The sequence below is a fragment of the Dermacentor silvarum genome, chromosome 1, assembly GCF_013339745.2.
Source record: "Dermacentor silvarum isolate Dsil-2018 chromosome 1, BIME_Dsil_1.4, whole genome shotgun sequence".
In the NCBI taxonomy this organism is placed as follows: Eukaryota; Metazoa; Arthropoda; class Arachnida; order Ixodida; family Ixodidae; genus Dermacentor; species Dermacentor silvarum.
This window is the reverse complement of record NC_051154.1, coordinates 64,178,436-64,194,583: the sequence shown is the minus strand read 5'-3', so window position 1 is coordinate 64,194,583 and position 16,148 is coordinate 64,178,436. Positions and strand designations below refer to the sequence as shown.

Here is a 16,148-nt window from a genome sequence, read left to right as displayed (position 1 = left end):
TTTTATTACAAAGTTTTTACAGTGTTACCAGCAAAAGCTTTTATGCTATTTTGCAGATCTCTGAAACAGCACACAAAAATCTCAAGCAGGCTCAAGCGACAAGCTCCACAGACAAGCGGGCAAATGTTATCTATGCTGATACAGTGACCCTTTTATTTGAGGGAATTGCAAGGACCATTGAGATTCATCAGCCCCTGGTGGAGACTTATTATGGTAACGTTTCGACAGAGTGACTTTTAGTTTGAAAATATTGCTTCAAGAAATTTTGTAAGTTTCATAAATTCACTGAGATAAGTAACCACAAGACCGGCTACTGTAGTTCTGAGTCAACATTTCTGCAGCTTTGCTTTCCTTTGCTCTGTGCATATTGTGACATTTTATCTTTTCAGAATTTTTGCTTTGATTCGAAATATTAAACCACTTTTGCTGTGTGAAAGTAACATATTTACCTGTTTGTGTTCCTTGTCCCTTAAAGGTCATGGCAGGCTGCACACTGTGGTGGAGTTGTTACAAAAGGAGTGTGACTGCCAAGTGAAAAAAATCTTAGAAGACTTCAAGAAAAATAGGCAGTTCAAGAAAAGAGTAAGTCTTCATTAACCAACTTTACTAGTCAGAAACAGTGTGATAGTTCAAAAACGTTAAGAACATCTATGACAGTATTGCATTCTTTGATGAGGTGGATAAAATTACATATGTCTTGCCTTGATGTAGCACGGGGCATCTGACTGGTCCCAGTGATCTTTTAATTTTTAGAGGGCCTCCCGCCAGGTTGCAAACAAATAAGCGTGGTGCATAAATAATGTGGTGACAATTGTGTCCGCAAAATATTACAGCAATGTATACCATGAAAACTGTTAAATATTCAAACAAGAGCCCATGCTCCCCTTTTTTAGAGAAGCCAGCCTTCTCACCAACCGAGACGTCATAGCTCTCACCTACAAGTCACAGGTTCTGTCTGCAACGCTCTGCATGCTAAAAGCAGCAGAAGCATGGGCATTCTCGTGAAATGTGGAGCTGCAAAAACGCCCCTGAAAATGCACTATGCAGCAACAAGGAAAGAGAGGTAAAAAATAGAGGTGGCCAGGCTCATGAATATCACGTGGTCCATCAGCTCAGATTTAGGAGAAGGCAGGGAAGGAGTTTCATTTGCAGAGACTGGTCAAGGCACTTGGTGAGAGCTTCTGCAATGGGGAGGGTAGTTCACACCCTCACACCATTGCTTTGCAACCTTTAATTTGTTTCCATCTCCACTATTACTAAACCCTCTGTAGAAATTCTTGTGAGAGAATAGCCTCTCGATGGCACTTCTACAACTTCCTGTGTATAACCAAAATTTCTGGCCGAGCCTGGTGAGGCATCCTTTAACACCACTCAAGCCAACTAATGTTAAGACGACCTGTTCTGTATAAAGCTTAATACAGAATGGGCGAGTGTCTGCCATATTCTTGCCAACATTTCTTGTTTGGTGCTCTTGTACAGGGTAGACCGCAGTATGAATCTAAATGAATAAAACTGAGGGTGAAAACATACAATGCACGGACATTTAAAGGCTCAGAACAGAAAAGTTTGGAGCTTACAACACCCATGCTTATTCACCCATGTTTGACATTCAATTGACTAGTTATGTACTCAGCAGAGCATTTGTGAGCTTTTCCCATAGTGTGTTACGTGCATTTATTTCACCAGGCACAACAAGTTCAAGCACATCTTCGAAGTTCTAAACAGACTGAAAAGTAAGTGTTCTTTCTTCCTGTATAAGTACAGCCATTCTTTATTTTAGCTCTCTCTCTTCAAGAATGACTTTGTTTTAGTAGGTTGGATCCACGAGACTTGGATGTTCTCCTTGCTGAAGTGGCTCTCTTGAACAGCCGTGCAGAACTCTACTTGCGATTTATACGAAGAAGAGTAGCAGTAAGTTTAATGTATATTTAATACTTTTTCCGTCTTGTAGTACTTTGGCATGCTGTGCCGTGGATTTTATACAGCTAGCATGGTCTTTTTGTATTCATTCTTGTAATTCAGAGCTCACTATAGTGCATTCTTCAATGGCTATGAGTGACAAACAAATGAGATGCTAAACATAATGCAACAAAACTTTATTCAGAGTGTAAAGAAACATCCCCACAACAAACGCATCCCCACAGCAAACGCATTACAAGGATCTGGGATCCTTGTCAAACCTATATCACCCAAGAAATCGAATCACTGCAAAACTGCGTGGTCCGTTTCATTTTTTCTGATTATTCACCCTATACTAGCATTTCAGCACTAAAAGCTCACGCTCAGCTTGACGACTTATCCTATCGCCGCAGAATTGCCCGCCTTTCGCTGCTGCACAAATTTATCATCATCCACACCTTCACCGTATCTTCGAACCAGCGACAGCCTTCTTTCCACGCATAGACCATATCTTCAAGATAAAACGCATAAGTTGTCGCTCAGCTCACTATGCTAACTCCTTCGTTCCCCGAACAATAGTTGCATGGAATAACCTGCCATCACACATTGCTTCTCAAACCGAGTTCGCAACCTTTCAGGAACTTTTACATAACGGTTACGTGTAAATATCCATCATGTACTATTTTAACGTTTCTTCATACGTTGTTCAGTGTATATATTGTTTTGATCATTTGTTTTACCGTTCTGCATGTACATTGTATAAGTGTATTCATGTATTATTAATTTAAGATGACAACTGACACAGTTTCGAGCAAGACCTCGTTTTGCTTCTTGTACATTGTATCTATTTTAGGCCCTTAATTTGTTTTTCAGTCAGTTTTGTATTTTCCTCTGATTTTCACTTGACTAATCTATTTCCTATACTGTTTTATTTGTGTATTTTGCTAGACGTCGTACTTTTGTATAACTTTTTTTTTTCTTTTTTTTTTGTAATGTGCAAAGCTTGCATTTTTTCATGTATCCGTTCCCCCTATGTAATACCCCTTCGGGGGCCTTTAGGGGTATTATGAAATAAAAATTTAAAAATGTGTGTGCACACACACACACACATATATACCTTTAAGTGCGCTCGCTGAGTGCTGTCTTGTGTTTGTGTCTTGCTCCTTTTGCATGTTGCTGTCTGAAGGCCAGAAACAGGATCACCACAGATTATTCATTCTCCATTTTTTTTGCCATGCCCATGTGTTGCACTGTCTACAGTGATACATATTTAGGCACAGTCGGCTTCCAATAATTTGACCCTGACGAAATTGATCTAGTTATCATCCAGCGGGTCGAATGAAACAAGGTGCAAAAAAAAAAACCACCAAAACACACCGCTGATTCATTCGGCAGTACCATTTGTATCAAGATACCTTGTTCCGTCAGGCATGAATAAACATACTGCAGACATGGTAAACAAAGCAAGGAAGACGAAAATTTCGCACCTTCGCTTCCGCGCAGACGTTGAGGAGTGAAAAACAAGTACTTCTGCTGTGTCTTTTTGCACGGCATCATTTATCGTCTCTTTCCTCTAAAGACATGTAAAAATGTTTCGCATACGTGCTTAACTAGAATTGTGCACTGAGCAAGTTGGTATGCATTCATCTTTCGGTTCATGCAGCGCTCATGAAGACAGGGACAAAGAGAAAAAATACATGCATGTTCAGTGTATTTCTACTCTTGGTCCCCGTCTCTGTGAGCGCTGCACGAACCGATAGAAAACTAACGTAAAGATAACTTTAAAGCTTCTAAACAAAGTAGAAGTCAAGATAACATTAAAGCTTCTAAACAAAGTAGAAGTCAAATGTGCACTCGATATTTGATATTTTAGCAAAAATAATGGGCAAAGGTCTAGTACCCGTGCCACACGGGCGTTTAGAAGGCCTTCCAACCGATAGTCCATTGACTCAAAGGGGAAGTGCAAGCTGCTACATGGGTGGTTTCGAAGGCCGCCGAGTTATTCATCTATCTAGTGAACGGGGCAACCTACAACTCTGTTGAAACCCCGATGGCCTTTGAGCAACGGCAGCCACATCAAGCGGCGCAAACGTTGCCAGTTTCGCTACTCAACAACTTAAAAACTAAGCATGTATGTATAACAATGTATAAACAATTTATTTAAATGGTTAAACAAAAATAAAAAATTTTGTGCTTTTAAGTGTATTTAATATGATTTAACTTTTGGTAACATGAAAACTAAAGACCTGCAGCACCACACAATTTTGGCGCGAAATGCCTGAACCACTCAACGGCCTTTCAAGAGTGCCGTGTAGCAGCACCACAGCTCCTTTGTCGACAGAGTTGTGGCGTTTCGAAGGTCGTCGACTGGAAGGCCTTCCAAATGTGTTCGTGTGAACGGGTATAATATATGTTTCGCAACAGCAACCAGTTTTGTAAAGTCAGCTTTGCCGCAATACAGTTGTGATATTCAGCAAAGCATACAAACACCGTAAACGTGGTTTTCAACTCAATTTTCTTTGGGAGAAAAAAGTTGTGCACGTTAGAATTGAGCAAATACCTTGATCACACATTGTATGCTACCGTTATTGCTTGAAAATCTTCCTAGGTCAGGCCAAAAATACGCGCTTTCAACGGTAGATTGTAATGTGTTCACTGTTCCCGCATTCACTGTCCCCTAATCTCTGCCGAGGCAGACGCTGCCAGTAAAGGGGTTGCTATTCTGGTCACCATGGGGGTCAGGCATGCTGACTGGTCAAGTTCGAATTATTTGGCGAAGGCCAATTTTAGGATTAAAATAACAAAAGTTTGGGCCCATAAAAATGCATGGGCACCAGTGGAACCATCAGTCAGAATTGAATTAACCGACCAGTTCGAATTAACTGGAGTCGAATTAACGGAAGTCTGCTGTGTTCAGTATCTAAAGCTGTTAAGTCCAGTCAGAGAAAGAACACACATATTACTTGGAAGTTAACACTGAAAACTAGGGGTATGTGAATATTTTAAACTTCGAATACGAATCTTCGTATTCTTCATTTCTCTCTGTCTCAAATACGTATCAAATAGTCTTTGCTGTCATATTCAATAGTTATATTTGCAAATTTAATATTGAAATTTTCTAGCATTAGTCTGTGACTGAATAGTATAACATGAGAAGGGTTGTCAGTGTGTATCGGGGAGGAATAAACAGAAATTGGCAGTTGCACCCAAACGCAAAGCATTGAAAGTGATAGCAAGGTTTAGTATTGTGCTTGAGCTCCTCGCACATTATTAAAACAATATGCAGAGGTGGCATGGTGTGATGCAGCCCGTGAGACAATTGCTGCTGAGCAACAAAAAGAGCGCCCTGGCAGATACCAGGCATGTCACAACTCTGGTGCGGTGAGGAATGCTGGTAACGGTGATAAAAGCATCGGATCTCAAGGCTTCATGACATGACACCGATGAAAGAATGTCAACGTTTGTCAGCACCACATGAAAGGATTAGATATATTTAGCTTGACGTTTACTTACCGCTGCACTCAGGTCAGTGTGTGCACCATGGTATGTCTGCAGCTACTTAGCAGGAATGCTAATGTGTGTGCAGACAAGGCTCGTGCTAGCAGCAGAAGCTAGAACACTCTTGTCGCTCCACCTGAGCCAATTGAGCGGAGCGTGACAGAGTATCCGCTTGGCTTTGTTGTTTTTGCTGCCAAACATGCTGCATGTCTCCACAGGCTTTCTAACCCTCCAAGCACGGGCTGCACATGCACCATCACTACCAGAACAGCACGATGGTGCGAATGCGCCCAAAGTATCGGTGTAATTGCTATTGCAATATGAACAGTGCATGGTCGTCTCAAATGTGTTACTGGGTATAGTATTAAGCAGTACTGAGAATCACTGGTTTAAGAGGTCCAGGGAAAACACGGGGAAGGCTGGGAGATAGAAAATCAAGACGACGAGCAAAACGAGAACAAGGTAATAGCAGGAGCCAAAATTTTAAGAAATGGACTTGTCTTTTTCAAAAGACAAGTCCACTTGTCAATACGTTGGCTCCTGCTTTAATCTTGTTCTCACTTTGCTCATGGTTCAGAGGTAATGCATGAAAGGAGTGCCTTCTGCTTTTTTTTCTTCTTTCTTCCTTCTTCCTCTCCGTTACCTTGCACCTTTTTTACTTGATCAAAGTTGTTGCTTCCCTAGACTGACCTGGAGATTTGTTACCAGTTTAAGGGAACTATTTATGAACTTTGAAATATATGAACTTCACCCGCCATGGTGGCATAGTGGTTATCGCATTGCGCTACTAAACCCGAGGGCGCGGTATCAAATCCCAACCGCGGCGGCCGCATCGTAATTACCCGTGTACCAGTGCATTGGCTGCACGAATAAAGAACCCCAGATGGTCAAAATTAATCTCAAGCCCCTAACTATGACATGCCTCATTATCAAATTGGGGTTTTAACACATAAACCCCAGAATTTATTTTTTATTTAAATATAGTGAACTTCACTGCTGTTGACATTGTATTGGTGTGTTCTTTCTTTGCTTATTTCTTATAGGTCGCATGGTATTCAATTCGATATTGAAAGCCTCGTTTTATTGCACCAGCAATTATAGGGACACTCCAGGTGAATTTCCACCGTCTCCGTAATGTTTCGTATAAAGTCAGAATGCAATAAGGTCCTGTTGTGCCCTACGGCGCTGTATGCTGTAGGTGCGAGGGAAAGCATGAGAGGGTGAGCCAAGAAGGATGGTGGCCTGATGCGCACCGTCTTCTCGCTCGCCCAATGTTGTGTGCGAAAGGTGGGGGTGGGGGAGGAGGGCAAGTTAGTGTACTAGCTGGCTGTTGCTGTGTGTGGGGCAGCTGAGTGCGGCTGCGTGCACCCCATCTTGTAAGTAATCTGCAGCAGATACAAAGGTTACATGAAGTGAGATGGCTTGTGGCTTGCACTGTGTTCGTGTGCACCTATTATTGGAGATCACGTAATCTCGCATTTCGAAAGACGTGTTAAAGCTAGAGGCAGCACGAAGCGTTCCCTCGCCACTGCTGCCGCTCTTCATCATGCCAGCGTTCTGATGGTGTGTGTCCGGGCCACGGAGTTAGATAAGACAGAAGCGCCGACTCCGCTCGTCTGGAAGGGACACATTCTGAAACGCCAGTTCCTGCTTCACAGCGTGTTTGCCAGATGGCGCTACGAATGAGGAAAAACTCTCTCGCGGCGCCTGCTTGCCTATTCATTTTGTCACCTGCTCCACGCATGCCTTGACGCCTGTAGCGTGCATAGCTCTTGCGGTTCACGGAGTGACGTTAGCAGGAGAAACAAGTCATGTATCATTTTATTTAATTTATTTTATACAGGCCAAATGCAGAGCATTTGTCAGGTGGCCTACATGGAACTTTACAAGGCACAGGAACAGAAAATAAACAAATTACGGAAACTAAGACGGAAAGAAAAACTATAGCAAATGGTAAGGCGATATAATGGCAGTTCGGGTGGTCTCAAGCAATGACAGACGACAGCGAAAAGAAGCTTTCATGCAAAAGCTGACGTTTATCACTCTTTTTTTATCTCTCGTTTATCAAGTGCTAAGATGCTTTGCTTGCTTCTTTGTTTCTTGCGGTGCTTTTCGTGTCACCCAGTTCTCTTGCGAGCAGAATCGCCACATTCTCATTGAACATAATAATTGGGAATTCCTGCCAGTGTTTCCTGCTTATTATTTCACAAGAGAAGCTCTGATTATGTGTCTGCATAACTGGGGGAATCGTCTCGAATGCAAGGCTGAGAATTTACAGGGTAGCCTGCCAGTATTTACACTGGCTAATCTCCTTGTCTTTCTTTCCCCTTCTTTCTCCCTCTCTACATTACGGCATGTCTCTGGACAAGGAATGGCACCTGCAGTGTGTGTAGTTGTAGACAAATTTAAATTGAGCTCCTCCCGTCCTTCCGCATTGGCGTCTTCTGGTTCCTCCTGGCATTCAGCATCATTGAGCTACACCATGCTTCCCTAAACAAATTGAAGGAACGGCTCCGCTTCAAAGTCGAGGCACTTTCTTTACATCTAGTAGGACATCGCCTTTGTCTTTGCTGAAGTAACTATCAAAAATAAGCTGCTTCTCGAAGTGTCGTGCACATATTTTGTCCATTGCTTTAAGCACTCGCTTACTCTCAGGAATTTTTTGACGCCACTGGTGCAGTAGTTGAAGATCAGATGGCGCCGTGAAGAGCGAAAACTTCTCGCGTCCTTTGCCATACGCAGATTTACAGCTGGGAACAAAACACTGTCCTGTTGCTCAGTCTCTCCATGCACAAGTATCAAGATACCTTGTTCCGTCAGGCATGAATAAACATACTGCAGACATGGTAAACAAAGCGAGGAAGACGAAAATTTCGTACGTTCGCTTCCGCGCATACGTTGAGGAGTGAAAAACAAGTACTTCTGCTGTGTCTTTTTGCACGGCATCATTTATCGTCTGTTTCCTCTAAAGACATGTAAAAATGTTTCGCATACATGCATAAAAGAACTACCGCGTGTTTATTTGCAGCTTTTATTATTTGTGCGCATATATTTTTTGTGTTTGATTGCTGTCATATTGAGGTGGACGAGGGCCCACGTTTCTAGCAGACAAGCTCTACGCGTGCCGCCCTGCCGGTTCCGCGCTGCCGTCGCCACCGGCCTCCGCCACTCAGCGCATGCGCACATGGAAGCAAGGTGTTGAGTGTTTTCCACGTGCCTCGACAGATGGTGCTACGCGATGACTAATTTAGCGTTACACGGTTTGTCCCGAGCGACTGCGTTGCGCGGCGGTGGAGTCGGCGCTCCTGTTTATCTTACTCGGTGGTCCGGGCTAATCGAGTGAAATTAGTTAATGTTTGCTGGTGCACGCGTGACAGCATGCTTGATAATTTAGTTAGTAAGCGAATGTTTACTGCAATTGATACGACGGCTCGAACTACTAACCTTACTTCATATAGCTGTCTAATAATTTGCTGCATTTCGGGCGAACTTGCGACTTTTTTTCTGAACATAGTTAACTTTTCTTAATTTGATCTTGACAGGACCACTGGAATTAACTGAATTCTCTGGCAGGTCAAGTTAATGAAAAGGCAGAAGAAGCATCCAAACACACAGCTGCTTCTCTTGGCCATATACTTACCCAATTTTAACAAGCCCCCGAATAATGCGCACCTTGTTTTATGGGTTTTAAGTAGAAACAGTGAGCTCAGATCTAACATACCTGTTTTTATAACAAAAATAAATGTAGCATGCCTATGATTCGGGCAATCCAAAATAAGATTAAACCTGCAGAGTTTACCTTCACAGGATGGAGCTTTATTTACACTAATGTCTGTTGTCATCAATCTCAGACAGCTGTTAATCGCTGTTTTTGAAACACATATTTCCTTGCTTACAGTCCATTGTATTTGATATTCCACATTTCTCGAAGCACCCTTGTACAATCGCAAGCATGATGGTGGTGCATGCCTAGACTAACCGCTTTACCATTTTATCCTGCGATGCACGCAAGTCTCTGAAGTGGCCAAAATATGACGTGACTCAGTTGCTGCTAGCTTAGCATAAAAAATAACTTCTGGGAATGAGCTTTTGTAATTAAAGCCTGAAAGCAGCGCGTCATTGTCACCATTCTATGGGAACTTGTTTTACCACCCTGTTGTGGCAATGGCGATGATGCTGGCTGTGATAGTAGGCCGTTGCTCACCGCAGACGCAGTTTGTGTTTTTTATCTGATCGTAATGTGTAGGCAATTTTCAGACCAGTTCTTTTTTTTTTTTTAAGCACATTTTAGAATCGGATTGATTGTGAGTTGTCGTTTTCGCTTTTATGTCTATTGTGGGCAGGCCAAAAATAAGCGTTTTCAACTAAGGATAATGTGTGTTTGACGCTTTTGCTGTGCTCTAGCACTGCCAAGACAGATATTGCAGCCATGCAATAAAGATTGGAGCTATTATTGGGGTCAAGTGATTGTGTGCTGACCAATCAAGTTGAAATTACCTGGCAAGGGCCAATTTCAGGATTGAAATAACAAAAGTTTTGGCTCATAGAAATGAATGGGCGCCAGCTGGGACATTTGGTTGGGGTCAAATTAACCAAAAAAACTAATTAACTGGAACAGAAGTCTGCTATTCATATTTGATTTCATGAAAACATTTCACTATTTTAACGCCCATGTTGAGACGAGGCAACTGCTGCTACTTAATTATTGATAGGTATCTTAGATGCCAAAGTCACAGCTCGACTGTGGGGCTTCAGTTTGATTTTGACCAGCTGAGCTTTTTTTTTTTTTTAATGGGCACGCAATGCTCGGTGCACAAATGTTTGTGCATTGTACCCTCATTGGAATGCAGTCGCTGCAGCCGGGAACTGAAACCATCACCTTGCACTCAGCACCATTGCTCCATAGCCACTGTGATGGATAACACTTACACACACACACACACACACACATGCGTGCACCCACCGTATACTGATGTGCCCTGTAAACTGCCTACACCAGAGAATGTCACATAAAACACAACAAAATCTAAAGTATGGCTCTGCTGTCAGTGGCTTTGGGTTGTTACTTGCGGAAACTCGCCAGATGGAAAAACTTTTGATGGAAAGACACCATGAACACTTGTAATTCACCTCGTCAGAGCATAGACCAAAGACCATGAATATCCATTAGCATACCTTTTCCATTGACCAGTGATTATCCCAAGCTTTCAGCATTTGGTTCCACAATACTGTTATGGAAATAGGGGAAACTGTGTACTGTCAACTCTCTTCCCATGTTTGTATATCCATCCATGCATCTCATGACACAAGAAAAGTGCACTTGTAGACACATGTGGGAACACCTAAACAGATAGCGCCTGTGTTTGTCTAGTTCAGTGTTCATAAATGTGTCTACAAGTGCATTGCCTCTACAACAACAATGGCCAACCAACTAGCCCGCTAGTATCACCTCAGCACAAAATGTGTTCAGTCTTTAAGTAAAAAAATACTGTTGTTATGAGATCAGAGCCAAAAATAAGTTGCAGCGGGACTGCAGCAGTATCAGCCTGCAATCTGCTAAAAGGGTGAGATGGTCATATACTGCTGTCCACAGAAGAGCCGAGACAGGGTGCTATAAGTCTGATTTACACGGTAAATAGATTTTGTTTAGCTCAAACTCTGAATTGTGTTCTGAATTTTTCTTTTATGCTGTATTCAAGGTCTCTTTCATGTGCCGTTGTAAGCCTTGTAAGCCTGCTATTGGTTGTGCAGATTAAGCTCAAAAAAGTTGTTTAGTTGTTTATGAATTTAGATTGCCTAAAACTGCAGCAGAAGGTGCTGATCATGCCATGCTTACAGCTCTTCTGCAGAGTGTCGTCTGCTTCACATCCTATGGACAAAATTCTCACCGGTAATGGGCTGTTTGCTGCAACCCATCCGGCAAGATGCGGCAGCTGCATGGTGCCTAGGAAGCAAAAATGCTGCGAACGTTATGTTTAGGAAACAAACGAATTTACAAAAAAAAAAGAATGTCTGCACATAAGGTTTAATGTGTGGCAAAGTTTCTAGCAAGTTTATAGACGTAAATGAGCTAAGGTACAGGTAATGAGCCAGAAGTTCGTCACAGTGGCTGCTGATCAACGGTCGAACTGGTGGCAGGTCGGTAGCAGGTCATGGTGGTGGTGGTCACAAGGAGCATGCAGCTAAAAAATTACAGGCACTCCGATCCTACAGTGGTAGCTCCTTGTTGACACAATGGGCAAGAACCTTGTGCATTTTCTGTGTGTTCTTCATACATCACCAGAGACTGCAGTTGGGCTACAGTTTTGGCAATGGCAGGTACTTATCTGCCACACTCCCTATAGCATCTTGAGCATGTCACATCAGCTTTTTCAACCCTATTGACCGTTTTTTTGTTCTTTCCACTGTCATCATTGCCATTTTTGCTTTTGTTTAGTCTCCATATAGTGTAGCCATAAGAATTTAACTACAGCTTCTGGCGTTAAGTGTATGGGTATGATTGTTTTTGATCTCTTGATCTTTCTTGTTTTCGTAGAGTGACTTCGATGTTGCATACCAAGATCCTACCGTGAAGTCTGGTATGTCACATCTACGGAATTTTGTCTGATTTACTTAATCCAGCTTGCACTAAATTTGATTAGCGAGCACGTAGCTTTTTATTTTATTTTGTAATAAATCTACAAGTTGCTTCCCTGTGCTTCACATAGCATTGAAACTCGTTACATTGCTCGGTTACTACTGCACTATACTTCTGGCATGCAGCTGAAATGCACAGCCTGGGAAACCCCAGAATAATGCACTAATATAGCATACATGCTGAGAAAAAATGCCAGAACTCTTTTTAAAGATTAAGTAAATTAAAAAAAGTAAAATAATTAAATTTCTGATTTCATCATGGCGCAATACACCAAGTTAAAATAATGCACATGTCGTAAGGCTGACATGGCTTTTTAGAAAGGTGACTTGAATTGTTATGCATGTCTTATTTTCAATAAGTTTTCCTGTGCAGTCAACCACAAAAGTTTACGGACCACGGGGTCTCAGAAAATGTTCAATTCCCGAGCAGCCTGTAGCAGTAGCCAGTAAAACTGTATATGACAATGTTGTTTGCATACAGTATTCGAGTGAAGTACCAGGCTGCGTTGTGAGGTTACGGAGTTATTCAGTGTTTTCGCACATTTCATGGTCCGTAATGTACAGTGGAATCTCGATGATACGAATCTCACGGGGTCACGAAAAAAATTTGTATTAGCCGAAATTCGTATCATCGAAACACAACTAAAACTAGCTAAATTATCGAGTCGAGAAGTGAACTCGCTCAAGCACACATACGTAAAAAGCATTTACAGTATAGACCACATATAACGTAACCGTTTATAGTGCAGAACTGGCTACAACACGGCCTTTTCTGACTCCCGTTTACCCTCCCATAGAACTCCATGTATACGCATACCGCTCACAGTGCAGCCGCTTGAGACGAAATTGCGGCTTCCGCGGGAAAATCTCGCCGACAAGGGCGGTAGCGAGCACGAGGTGCGCCCACCGGTGGGAGAGGAGATCAACGAGGGCGATGCGGAGGAGGAGCATGAGACGTGAAGCACGAGTCCAAGGGCGATAAAGTCGTCACCGCGCGCCATATGTGCGAGTGAAAGCGTGCGGAGGACACGCGTCCCCACGGACAGCGAACGCACAGCGGAGATCAAACGCGACTTCCGTTGCGCGAAAGGCCGTTGGGGTATGGAAGGGAGGGGGGGGCGACACTGTGCTGCGGCGCCAAATGCTTGCAACCGAGCGCAAGGGTAACTGGCGACGCAATCTCCCCACGCGAAAGGAGCAAAGCGGGAAGGTAGCGCGGGAGGGAGGGAGGGAGTGAGATGGCTCCTACTTTGCCAACAAATGCGTTCTTGTACTTTGCGCCTGTGCTGGCTGTCGGTGTTGTCCCGCGCACTGTATCTTGAAAGCGATCTCCACACGGCTCTGACCTTTGTATGCGCTGTGCTTACGCTGCTCAGTTTCCGTTGAAGCGATAGACCGCACGAACCTTCGCTTGCTGCGGCGGCCGCGCGTGGGGAAGCGCGGCCGCCGCAGCGAGCGAAGAGACAAAAAGAAAAGCACAAAAGCAACAAAAAGCGCCACTGGCTTCAAACTCCTCGCACCCAGTCACGGCTTCCGCGCTGTCCGGCGCCGCGTCCGCGCCTCCGCATCAAAAGAGAAAGGAAGAACGCGTGTGACTGCGCGCTGTTCTCTTTCGCGGCCGCCGGTGGGGCGGCGTTTATTCGTATCAACCGACACGGGTCGAAAATCGATTCGTAACAACCGTTCTCTAGCACGTTGCAAAGTAATGGGGCTCGGCCGGGACCTCAGAAAAATTCGTATCATCCGGAAATTCGTATTAGCCGTGATCGTATCATCAAGATTCCACTGTATTGTGGTTGACTGTACAAGCTGAAATTCACACGTCAGCAAATTAAAGTTGACATTTACAGTGTTTCTTGACTGTTTCATAGTCAACATTTTGCTACTCTGGCAAAGGATAATGCCTACGAGTTCACTCATGTGATCAATAAAATGTTGCACTTTGTCATTTTATGTCCATGTGCTTCCAGAAAAAGTTCAGCAGTTTGACAGAAAAATCAAAGAAAGTGACCTCTGCAAGTCTATGCAAGAAATTGTGAGCACATATATAATAATGGAAGAGTATTTCCTCATCGAGTCTGTTAGGAAGGTGAGGTGCACTTTTCTTTTTACTTTTCTCGCAGGGTTACTTTATGTATACATCCCTTCTTTTTTTCGTAAAACCACTTTTGCACCTTGAACCAGTCTTCCAAATAATCAAGGAAATGCTAGTTTTTTACTGAAAAGCTACCTTCTCGAAAGACTAATCCTCATCTGGCACAGCGAGGCTGCTTGAAAGCTTAAACTAAGATGTTGCTTGGGGATTTGCTTCAACCACTAATGGAGCACTACAGTTTGGCTACTATGCAAGGAACAGTCTTTTAATAGAGAGTTTCAGAACTTTTGGGGCCCCAAAGAGCTTTCTGGGTGTTGGCGTTGGGGCATGCAGGAGTGAAGAGTTTTAGAATAGGGCTTTGCGTTTGCGGACATCATTGTGTGCTTGATAGGGAATATTAAAATAAAATATACCATTTTGTGATAAGAAGAGTAATTTTGACTTTCGCGTTTTTGCATTTAATTACAATTTTGAAGCTATTCTATTAGCAGCAAGCAATATGTTGCACTTAGTGTTGAGTAACCAACTTTACGTGCCTTCACCAGCCAAGTTAATTCGTTAGGCCTACGAGTCATGAAATCAACAGTCGAATTTGGAATCAGTGGCATCTGATGAACCAATCTTCATTACACACGTTACTTGAGAGAAAGCGATAACCGCAGTCACTTCTCTTAGCTTACGAACTTCACACGTTGCCATGAATCGAGCCCAGTTTGGTGCTAGGTTAGAGCCGACGGCGCTTCGATAGGTGCCACCATGTTTCTTGACACAAAGATTTTGGGGCTCTTGCTAAATCAGTCAAATACTAGTGTGCCCGATGCAAAACCCAAACGCAGTTTGCATTTCGCGCATGTGCAGTGGCCTATTCTAAAACTCTAATGTTAAGTCGCAGTGAACTGTGGATGAACTTTGAATGATAACAGGTGAAGGTGATTATGGCATGTCCATGCCGTCACTGCTGTCAATGATTAATGACTAATTATCGAACTTGAAAAGCTTTACGCAGTAAGGCATTCTAAATTAAAGGAAATGTTTTCAGTTTTGGCAATCGGCTTTTTGGCTCTTTATTGCTATGGGCCACAACAAGCCTTAATCCATGAAGTCCACTGCATTTGATATTCCACACTTTTTACACAAGTCTGCAATCATTGCAAATGAAGTAGAGGCTCATGTCTGTACTAAATGCTTTGCCAGTTCATCACGGGACGCGAGGCTCCAACATGCTGAAAACACGTGGCATAGCTCCATTGCCTCTAGCTTAGCATGTAAAATAACTTCTCTTTTGAATGAGCTTTTGTATTGAAAGTGGCGCACCGTCGTCACCAAGCTGTGCAAGAACTTGTCGCCATCTAATGATGACAAAGGTGATGACGCTGACTGACAGTTGGCTATTGACAACCGTGAATGGCAATTTTGGTTTCGTATCTGATTGTAACATGCAGGCAATTTTCGGACCGATATTCTTTGAAAAAAAGTTGTTTTAGTATTAGGTAAATATAGTAACCATTCATTGTGAGCTGCCATTTTCTTTTTGGGGGGGAGGGGGGAACTCAGCTAAGGCCGCGCTAAAAATCGGCATTTTTGATAGGAGATGCGTGTCTTTGAAACACTTACGGTCTTGTAGCACCACCAAGACCAATGCCTTTGGGCTCACCATTGGGGCACAGCTGCTTAATAGAATGGCAAAGTGCTTATCCTAGATGTGAGCTGCCATCTATTCACCGTGGTTGCGAAGTCATTCAAGAAATGGGAATTATCAAACACTCTTGACTGCACGAATGACGGCATGTCGTGGCTCATAGTGATAAATTGTAGTCAGGTGCATGGAGTTCTGATAAATCAAGTTCAAGTTCATCAGCGAGGGACAATTTCATGATCGAAATAACGAAGTCTTGGCCCATGGAAATGTATGGCCACCAGCCGGAACCTTAACTCAGGATAGAATTAACTGAAGTTGAATGAATAGAAGTCTACTGTAATGTGTAATGCCTATTGTCACTCCTAAACACCTGTGGTCGTA

The 16,148-nt window shown here is 43.1% G+C and overlaps 1 protein-coding gene across 5 annotated transcripts in view; it reads left to right on the top strand.

Annotated features, from left to right (window-relative positions):
- Positions 1–16,148, top strand: part of LOC119464504 (conserved oligomeric Golgi complex subunit 4) — a 67,218-nt gene that overhangs the window by 10,514 nt on the left and 40,556 nt on the right. The window contains exons 7-12 of one of the 5 annotated variants that reach the window (XM_037725510.2): positions 57–213; positions 476–582; positions 1,687–1,733; positions 1,815–1,911; positions 11,933–11,975; positions 14,004–14,122. In XM_037725510.2, coding sequence (XP_037581438.1) covers positions 57–213; positions 476–582; positions 1,687–1,733; positions 1,815–1,911; positions 11,933–11,975; positions 14,004–14,122 — 570 coding nt within the window. Of the gene's footprint in view, positions 1–56; positions 214–475; positions 583–1,686; positions 1,734–1,811; positions 1,912–11,932; positions 11,976–14,003; positions 14,123–16,148 lie in introns of all 5 variants that reach the window. The other 4 variants (XM_049668778.1, XM_049668785.1, XM_049668796.1 and 1 more) reach the window with 4 other exon arrangements.